This window comes from Nuphar pumila, unplaced genomic scaffold, assembly GCF_984573655.1.
Source record: "Nuphar pumila unplaced genomic scaffold, dmNupPumi1.hap1.1 HAP1_SCAFFOLD_1313, whole genome shotgun sequence".
NCBI classification, from domain to species: domain Eukaryota; kingdom Viridiplantae; phylum Streptophyta; class Magnoliopsida; order Nymphaeales; family Nymphaeaceae; genus Nuphar; species Nuphar pumila.
In genome coordinates, this window is record NW_028323640.1 from 1 (window position 1) to 10,326 (window position 10,326).

At 53.2% G+C, this 10,326-nt stretch overlaps 1 protein-coding gene across 1 annotated transcript; it reads right to left on the reverse strand.

Annotated features, from left to right (window-relative positions):
- Positions 1-8,668: 8,668 nt before the first annotated feature.
- LOC149809391 (uncharacterized) lies at positions 8,669-9,106 on the reverse strand. The gene has a single exon (XM_089994859.1). The coding sequence runs from the start codon at positions 9,104-9,106 to the stop codon at positions 8,669-8,671; it is 438 nt and encodes a 145-aa protein (XP_089850985.1).
- Positions 9,107-10,326: the final 1,220 nt, after the last annotated feature.

The window sequence follows — 10,326 nt, forward strand, 5'->3', positions numbered from 1 at the left end:
GATCTAGTTGCGGTCATCATGCTGCAGGTGTTGACACTGGAGGGATGGACAGAGACACAGCTCTATTACTACGTCGACGCGATTGGCTACCCAGTGAGCGTCATTTACTATGTAAGCTTGGTACTCTTCGGGTCGTTCTTCGCAACCAACCTGCTCACTGCAATCATCTCCACCAAGTTCTCTTCCATCTCAGCCAGGGACGATGCTCGTATCGTCATAGCCCCTCAGAAGAGGACTCCACCCAGTTGGACCGACCGGCTTTGGCAACATTTTCGGGACTGGGCTGCTAAGCTCTCCTACAAGTGTAACACCACCTTCGAGCGCTCCCACTCAATGCAGACTCTCGCGGTGTATGGTCGCCCGGTCCAGACGGCCTGCAGCCGCATCACAGAGTCCTTTGCTTTCCAAAACTTTGTCACTGCACTCATCATCATCAACACCGTGGTGATGGCGATCCAGTACAACGAGATGCCGGAATCGGTCTCCAACATATGCGAGATTGTCAATGAGGTCCTCAGCATTGCGTTCATGGCGGAAATGCTTCTGAAGCACTTTGCACTTGGCCTCATTGGGTACTGGGGGTCGTACTGGAATTGCTTGGACGGGATGATCGTCCTTATCTCTGTTGTCGAGCTCGCGCTTGGCACGTCCAAGAGTGGGCTCTCCTCGTTGCGGACATTCCGGTTGCTGCGCGTTCTTCGTTCTGCAAAGCTTCTTCGGCGGCACAAGCAGCTCAACAACCTCATGCGAATGGTGATCCAGTCGTTCATGGACATGAAGGACTATCTCCTGCTTCTGTGCCTTTTCCTGTTCATCTTCTCCATCCTGGGCATGGGCACCTTCGGCGGCTCGCCCGAGTACCAAGAGAGCGCCAACCCGAGGGTCAACTTTGACTCTTTGCTGAGCTCTTTCTACTGCGTCTTCCAAATCCTTGCAGGTGAGTCATGAAGTGCGTATCTTTGGGGTGATTTCAGGTCAGCAGGGTGCTGCCCTGTCTGCATTGCCGCTGCTGTGCTCAGTAACCTCAGACAAGCGAGTCATGTCTGCTACGAGAGGACACTTGCCTTGGTGCAAGCCCTCTGCGAACCATTCCACTGATGCTTCCCAGGCGATGAGTTTCAGTGGCGTATCCATGGCGGCGATGATGTTGTGTTGTCTTACAACATTACCGCATCCGCATGGACAACGGCAACTCAAAGCCCTAGTTCCACCACTTGACAAATCAGTCGCGACGCTGATACAATTTGATTGAAATTGCTTAGTTTGACTGACACTGGTCTGCAGGATCAAACTGGCCAGACATGATGTTTGTGGCAATGCAAGCCAAGGGTGTATCTGCATGCATCTACTTCATCGTGTGGGTGCTGCTTGGCCACTTTGTCCTCGTGACATTGTTCCTTGCCATCCTCATCACGCACTGCCAGTTTGAAGATCCATCACCATCCTCGACGCCTTCGCTGGTTGCGCATCAGACCATGGACGAACGTCAGAGCTCATCTCCCAATTCAGCACCGTCCCTGACGCTGTCTGATTTGTCGATTCCAGCAGATTTGGTGTGCGCCCTCAACATGCAAGCTCGCCTGCTTCCTGTTTATGAATCGCCTTGTCGCCTTTGTCATGCTCTCATCATGTACAACGCGCATCCCCCCAATGTTGTAGGTTCCAGGCCTTTTCTTCAAAGTCACGAGTCTACGACCACAACGAGCTGTACTTTTCAACAGAATCCGGTCTGGTGGTTGCGAGTCTTACAGCTTCCAGGTTCGATGGACTGACATCACCAAGCCTCAAAAGGCCCTCCAGGTGGGTCTGTTATCAGGCAAAACCGGCCAGTCGATACCAGCCAGTCACGCATCATTGCCCATGCCGCAATGAAGGGGAACAAAGAAACAGGAAGCCAGTCTGACTAGGTATTTATCTTGCAACGTCAACGTAATCATTGCTGGCTGTTCCGCTTTGCATCGGCTTGAGCCTCACCGACGTGCAGGCTCCTCGATCGTCTACCGGCAGCTCCAGAGCATACGTTACAAATGCATTCAACGAGTTTGTGGCATCAGTCACACGCACTCACAGTCTGAGAAAGGATCCCACGGCACTGCCCCGCATGCGCAAATGGCTGGTCATGACGGGACAGACGTTTGGCATGCTTGAACAAGAGAAAGAGGTAAGCCTTGTTACCCATGAGAGGCATTTGCTGCTGCATCGCTGCAAGGATTGCCACCGCCTGTGGAATCGCAATGCTTGGCAAATACAGAAGAATTTCATACCAGCCGTTAGTGCAGTGCAATTACAAGGATGATTGGCTGGTGAATGATCCATTCAGTTGCCTGGAAAGCCTGCTGGTTCAGATGGACAGCATAATTCAGTGTATGTTTGCCAGATATCCATTTTGCTCGCCAGGCGTCAATGTTGACCGAGATGCACCTTGCCTTGCGTTTACGTTCATGTACTGCACGGTTTCATTTAGCAAATGCTTGTAGCGCTTTGCCTTTTGGACGTCCCACACAGTAGGCACTTACTACCCACTTACGGACACACAAGAATGGCCTGTCCCCGCTGCGCCGTTTTTGACATGCTGCTTGACAACGTGCTTGACCGCATTCAAATGGACAGTGCATTGGAAGAACTGGGACGGAGATCTACAAAATCCCACAGCTCACAAGCCGTACCAATGCTTCCCTTTGGAGTCTACTACCTAATGCCAGTCAAAATGTCCTCCTGTTGCAAAATTGGTGTCACACGTTCAGAAGGTCTGCAGGAGGTTGTCAAGGAGCTAGATGCCGACTGGGGCATCGAGCACGTTGAACCAGCCAGAGTGAGCGAGCCCTGCGATGTTCGCGGGTCAAGCAGGTTGTCTGCAAGACACCAAGCGACAAGCAGCTGGGACAAATGGCGGCAGGATGCGTCCAAATCAATCCTATTCAGCAACCGGAGCAGCAAAGCAGAAGGCTGCACCAACGAAGGCTCCCACAGCACGCGTCGGAACCTTGGACATCCTGCACCATTTGAAGCGCTCCCAGTCCACGAGAACTCGATCAGCTCGGCGCGCGAAGAGACAAACCAGCGCACGTTAGGCCTGCGCAACTCATGTAGTGATCCCGTACTGCAGCGGCAAGAGTTTGCCGCAGCGTTTGTCCGCGACGAGTATCACACTGACTCTCCAAAGCATGCTGCATCATGCCGCGGAGCCGATCATGCCAGGGCCCCTGGGTTGCTTCTCCTGCAGCACAATCGCCTGCCAGCCGTGCGTGTCAATGGCGATTACGCTAGCCGGGGCAGCGGTGCACCCCGTATCGCCTCTGTTTCAGGCGCTAACCATGTCCAGCACAATCCTGACGTGCCGCGGAGCACGCAATACGTTGCAGAGGGCCTGCAGCGGCCAGCAGGCGACGCGGGGGGAGACTCCTGGCTCGCTGGTTCCGAGTGGAGAGGACAGGTGCGCGCTCAGGTCGGCACGAATGCAGACGTGGGATCGTCACAGCACACTCAGACCGAAATGAGACCGCCCTGTAGTGGCAGTGGGTCATCGCGGTTCACCCAGCAGGGGTTTGTTGGCGACAGTGCAGAGATGTCGGAGTCCCAGCAGCCTGGGAATCACACACAGCCTGCTGGCATGTCAACGGCCGAGCAGCCCTTTGGATCGCTTTCTCCATCAGCAGACGAGTCAGGCACCCGCATGATGCTGCGCGACGCTGCGCCACGATCAATCTTTTTAGAAAGCTTTCGATTCACGAGTCCGCTCGAAACGATCATGAGTGTCGCGGACAACGAAGTTGCTCCACAGACAAGACGTGCGGCTGTAGACAGTGCTCCAGCGCCTGCACAGGCGAGGCCTGAGCCCGAGCCTGCTTTCACGCCCGTCCAGACACAATCTAGCCGGCCCACACGGATGCAACGGTCTATTAGCAGGAAACTGGAGTTCCAGTCGGCCTCCAGCGGATCCATGCGCAGGAATTTTAATGCACAGCAGCGCGCCATCGGCAAATCTGCCTGCCTTTCAAAGGAAGGCCGGGTAGCAGGGTACGGTGATGATGGTGAGTCACTCTCCGGGGACGTAATGCGGCAGAAAAGCTCGAGCCAAAGCGCCCTCGCTGTCGACGTGCCTGCAGGCGGCACAAGTGACGCGCCTGCAGCGGGTGAGAGCTCCACCATGAGCCTGGCATGCAGTCGAAGGTTCATTGCAAACGTCGTCAGCTCATCGCGAATGGAGGCCTTCATACTGTTGCTCATCGTCGGCAGCTCCATAACTCTAGCCCTAGACAGCCCAAGCGTCGTGTCCGACTCCCCCCTTGGCAAATTCCTGAGCATCATGGACTGGATCTTCACGTCCATCTTTGCAGTGGAGATGCTGCTCAAGATCTTTGCGCTCGGTCTGTTCTCCTCACCCAACAGGCAGGGGCACCCAGCCGGCTATCTCCGAAGCTCGTGGAACATCCTGGACTGTGTGATCGTCATCACAAGCGTTGTTGCAGAGTTTGTGAACACGCAGGGCCTGAGCGTGTTCCGCACGATGCGCCTGATGCGCGCGCTGCGCCCGCTGCGCATGATCTCTCGCCTGCAGAACATGCAGCTGGTGGTCAACACGCTCATAACCTCCATTCCCTCCGTGCTCAACGTCATCATGTTTGGGCTCTTCGAGTTTGGCATTTTTGCAATCCTCGGAGTGCAGCTCTTCTCGGGCGCTTTCCACCGCTGCAATGATGCCTCCATCCTCAACCCTGACGGCAGCAGCACGCTGGTGACGACTCACGAGCAGTGCGTAGCTGGACTCTTTGTTTGCGAGCCCGAGGACTTGTGCGATGTTGGCAGCACTGTGGAACGCAAGTGGGCAAGCCCCTTCCTCAACTTTGACCATGTCGGCAATGCGATGCTCACGCTCTTCTCCCTCGCAACCATGGACGACTTCATGTCCGTCGGGTACAACTGCATCGACGCTGTTGGCGCCGGTCGGCAGCCTAAGCTCAATCACAGCCCGCTCATGGGGATGTATGTGGTGCTCTTTGTGTTCCTTGGAGGCTTCTTCTGGCTCAATTTGCTCGTGGGTATCATCATCGACCAATACACCCGCGTTTTGGACAGTAGTGTAGAGGAAGGAGTCCACGGCCTTGCGCTCTCCACACAGGCGGAGTTGATGAAGATTTTTACGCTGGATGAGTCCATCAATAGGTGGGAGAGTGTGCCCAGGCCAGCCGATGGCACCTTCTTGGCAACCCTGTACGACTACATTTCGCATCCCATGTTCAACGCCGCCATCATGTTTTGCATTCTCTGCAACGTTCTGGTGATGGCGTGCTCTCACAACGGCATGAGTGAGAGAGAGATTCGCGTCATGGACATCCTCAACAAGGTGTTCACCGGCATCTTCATGCTGGAGGCGGCTTGCAAGATCGTGCTCATGAACATTCTCAAGTACCTGAAAGACAACTGGAACAAGCTGGACTTCCTCATCATCCTGCTCTCCCTCCCTGAGCTCTTCCTTTCCTCGGGCTTGAAGGCGATGAAAGTGCTGCGGATCTTCCGGATTGCCAGGGTCTTCAAAATGGTGCAGGTATGGCGGCAACATTCATCACCATTTTTGTTTGTGGAAAGCAAACAAAAATTTAGCTTTCCCTAATTACTGCGTGTTGTCTTTCTTGGTCAAGCTCTGTGAACAAGCGTAGATCCGTGGACATGCCATCCTTCAGAGCTTTGCCCAGCGGATTGCTTTGTGGGTCTGTATCCCTGAAAATGCTTGATCATTTGGGGCAGAGACGGGGGTTGAACCTCATTCTGACAAAGCACTGCCATTCTTGCTTTGCTGACAGGCCCTGCACGGTGACGGTGGAGGGCTGACACGCCGATTCACACTTACTGCGCGGTGGTGCATCCGCAGAAATTCTATGAATGGAGCAACTTTTTGTGCCATCCTGGTGGCAGGTCAAAAGTTGACCTAGGGTCGGAAAAACACGCCTCTGAGGTGCCCACCTGGTAATGCTAGCCTGTTCAGTTTCAATCTGTTCAGTCAGACAGACCCACGCATGCAGCGAGTTGCCCAGGTTTAGCACCCAGACTTTGCAAATGCAAGGCCCTGCATGAGGCACCGTTTACTTTGTTGACGCAAATCACGTAAGAGTTCTTGAGCGGTTTGCAAATGCACTCTCTGGTGCCTTTGAGGTATCACGTATGGGTAAGTGGTTGCCCTGACCACCGAAAGATCTTGCAAGCGACCATTTTCGTACCTTTGCAAGACACACAGGGAGGTGTTGTGCTGCAGAGCGCCAAGGGCCTTCGAACTTTATTCAACACCCTGATCATGTCCATTCCTGCCATCTTCAACGTGGGCTCCTTGCTCTTCTTGCTCATGTTCGTCTACGGAGTGCTGGGAATGAACTTGTTCGGCGAGGACGAAACGGTCAACGCCATGACTCACGCAAACTTCAAGAACTTTGGCATGTCACTGCTCACTCTTTTCCGAGTGTTCACGGGTGATGCGTGGGGCACCGTCATGGCGGCAACTAGCGGCTGTGATGCGCAGGTTTATGACTGTTCTCCTGCCAAGGTGTGGTCTCAATCGTGCTGACTCATTCCGCATACTACTCAACTGCAAACGGGGACCAAAGTTCTCACTTCCACCGATCGTTGCACTCGCTGACCTCACCTTTCAAGAAGTATGGAGTGCCCTTACCATTTAGCAGAGACAGATAAGGGAGAGAGGAAGGCTAATGAATCGGTGATGAGTCATAATTATACTCATGTGACTTGACAATGCTTGCTGTTGCGCAACCCCATCTCGATGATGTGCAGCGGCAGACATCAGAATGCATCTTGTCTGGTCGATCAGTCGATCAGTCAGCAAAACAAACATGGGACGCAGACAAGGCCTTGACCGCCACGCAATCTCAGCTTTCACGGTACACATTCGTTTAGTTTGGTTGGACTACAGCCTGTAAGCAATCATAGAACGCAGAAATCTTGTTTGCTGGTGGGTCGCACCCTGGACCCCACGTGAGCCCAACTCAAGCATGTGAGATCCTTGATGACGCGCCCAGTTATAGTTTAGCCTCTCGGCCAATAGTTTCTATGTAAGTGACCCATGAGTCGCTGCCATGTGTGTGCCCTTCTCCGCTGTCATCTGCTCTCTAGCACTGGGTGCATCCTTGGTGCATTGGCAGTTTGCTTCAATCCCCACGATCGGCGGCAAAGGTATCTTGTTGAAAGACATTGGGAGCATCTTCACCCAACTGTTGAGTTTCTGCTGATGTTTCTGCCCTTCTGGCAGAGTCAAGAGTGCGTGTTTTGCTTGGTCGATGCAGAATGCAAAGTCCATGCTATGGCTGTTGCGGCTACTTCAACTCGCTGTAAAGGGGGGCAATGGTGCAGACGGCTGTGGCGGCAACGTTCTTTTGCACCTTCATGGTGATGGCCTCGTTCGTCATGCTCAACCTAGTCATCGCGGTTATCGTTGACAACTTCGTAGAGAGCGCCGGGGAATCAGGGCTGCTGAATGGGGATGATTTCCTCGAGGTCGTGCAACGCAAGATGCTCCTCGACCGCTTCACGCGGCTTTTGAAGTCCAAGCTTGCGAGGTACCGAGCAGGCAAACTTTCATGGAACCAAACCACTCCTCCATCAAAAGCGTATGCCCCTGCCACCACAAGCCACCTTGCTTGCCAGCGGCAATCATGCATTTAGCACAGACAACGGTTCTACTAGCTTCAGCATGACCTCTGGGTCACCAGACTGTTGCCTGGCAAGCTTCTGCTTGTAGCATGATCACCCACTGCTTCCCAATCCTGACATGCTTTGACCCTCCCAGAGAAGAAGCCCATTGTGTCGTCGCTTGCCTTTCCCAGACTTACGCACATTATGAGGACGTATAGTGTACCGTGAATCCAACTTGCTTGTCGTTTTACGGATTGTTGATGCACATTTAGATGGGATGTTCGCCAGCAGATAATATGTTGCCATGGAGGGAGGCATTCCTGACCAAAGATGCTGCCATGTGCAGGAAGTTGAGTATATTCAGGATTGTAAGCCTCAGAGACACTTTCACAAAGTTTCGAGGCTCCGTTGAACTGACCTCAAGCGGGAACTCACACTCATGAAGCGTACATGAGGGGGACCAGCATAGCAGTGACACTGCGTCGACAAGAAGCGGCACATCAACCAGCATTGCAGGCATACAGTAATGCATGGGATAGCCAGGGCATATGACAATTTGAAGGTTCCACGGTTACCTACTAGAGCGCCTTACCATGTACTTCTCATGGAAAAGCAAGGCCCAAGACGAAAGTTGCAGGATTTGACAGTTAGAAAGCTAATTCATTCCAACAGAGGGACTAGTATGTGCACGAGAAAAGGGGAAGCGACAACGCTCCTCATCTTACAAGTCTTGTAGAATGTCCTAAGATTTTACATCGATATTGACTAAATAATTAATGTGTATAGTGCCAGGTTTCTTTATGTAGAACGTCACGGATGTGGGCTGCAGACAACAAACTCCAAAACCTTTGCCAAAACAAAGTGCAATCGTCCCAAAAGTCACACTCACATCAACTTAACCACCTTTGAAGTTATATGAATGGTGCTCACACACAAAGAGCCTTTGTCCTTGCTGGCATAGAAGAAGAAATGGAAAAAGTTATCACTTACACTTGCGCTCGCAATCACAAGCGTGGAACCCAGAGGCAGCTCAGGCCTGGGCACACGCACTCTCGCACTCCTGAATGGACCCGAAGTTGTTGCCGTTGCCGAGGCAGCCACCGAAAATGAACGGCTCGCACACGTTGACAGCAGCATTGTAGGCAAAACGGGGGATGTATGCCAGGCAAGGACCTGAGTCCGTAGGCAGAGTACAGACAGCGTCAATCTCAGCAACAGACGCAGGAACTACAGGGTTGGCCTCGGTGGAGGCTATGCAAGCTGTAGTGCAGGCTTCGCGTTCGGCGTAGTTGTTGGGGCTACCCAGACAGCCTCCGTACTCAAACTCTACACATTGGCCCCTCTCTGCCACGAAGCTCCAGCGGGTGAGCTTGGAATCACACGGTGCATGAAGCAGAGCCGGGTACATGCAAGTCGGATCTGCAAACTCCTTTCCCTTGGCGCCACACCCTGTGGTGCACTCCTGCATGCCAACACGCCGTCGATGGTAGCCCTGCCTGAGCAATCCATCATGAATATGCTGACTGATTTATTCAATACAGATTTTCTGTATCCACTGCACCGTCTGTCGTTCGGGTTCTCAACTCAGATGCTCTCAAAGATGAGAAATGCAACCAGATTGCTTATCATGGGTTGAATGTGCCATCTCTTTGCAACCACATGCGGGCGGGAGCATGAAACCTGATTGCTGATCGCTCCAAGAACCTCCCCGCACATCAAGGGATTGAACGTCCGGGCAGCGGTGGTGGTTTTGACAAGCCCAGGCTTTCAACACAGTGTCATGCAGTCGGCCTGTGAGGTCGCAGAAGCTGTGCAACATCAATACCAAAGCAGATCCATAAAAATCTAGTCCCGGGCTAACCAGACTTGATGTTCCTGTGGAAAACGCATGTTGACTATGGCCAAACGTCCGACAACGAGTCGATGACTGTGCCAAACATGCGACAACACACTGGTCACAAACCAACACTGACAGAGCGTCTGGATGCTGCAAAATGCAATGCCACGTTTACCGCAACTCGAGAGAAGGCTTGTTATTTGGTGTCACATGTACCTCTACAACCTGTTTGTATCATGTGAAGTCGAATAGCCAATGCTTTGCCAGGCCGTTTGGATGCGAGTCCAGATGATCGAAAATGCATGGGATTGTTTGCGACAGATAGTTTGGGGGTCAAAACCTAATCAGGCAAAGCACTGTGAATAGCAAGGCAAAGACGCCAAAGGACGCACCGCCTCAGTCGCAAAGAGCGATAGCTCTGGATCATAAGGACAGCCAGTGAAGGACCCCTGCTTACACGCTCCAAGCAATGGCTCATAGTACCAACCTGCGAGGGTGTTGTTGTTGCACTTGTCATCGTTGGCACCCACGGACACTGCAGGCAGGCCGCGGCATGCTGGCAGCAGGCCTATCACGGGCTTCGCGCTCTCGGGTTTAATCGCAGCAGAATCGGGAGGGCTCGTCGAATTGGGGGCAGAGGCAATGGTGCATGTTGCCTCACAGTCGTGTTGTGAGGCCCACAGCTGTGGCCATGGCTCGCCCGGGGGGGGGCAGCCGTAGAAGGTTCCGCGAGAGCACATGCCGGTCGTCTTGCGGAAGTAGTAGCCGTTGAACACACCCGCACAAGCTGAGGAGTGGCCCTTTGATTGCGTTGATCCATTCGGCACGAGCTTGGGGGGGCCGTCACAGTT

Excerpts from the sequence above, each read along its gene's own strand:
- LOC149809391 (XM_089994859.1), bottom strand. The coding sequence starts at position 9,106 with ATGCAGGAGTGCACCACAGGGTGTGGCGCCAAGGGAAAGGAGTTTGCA.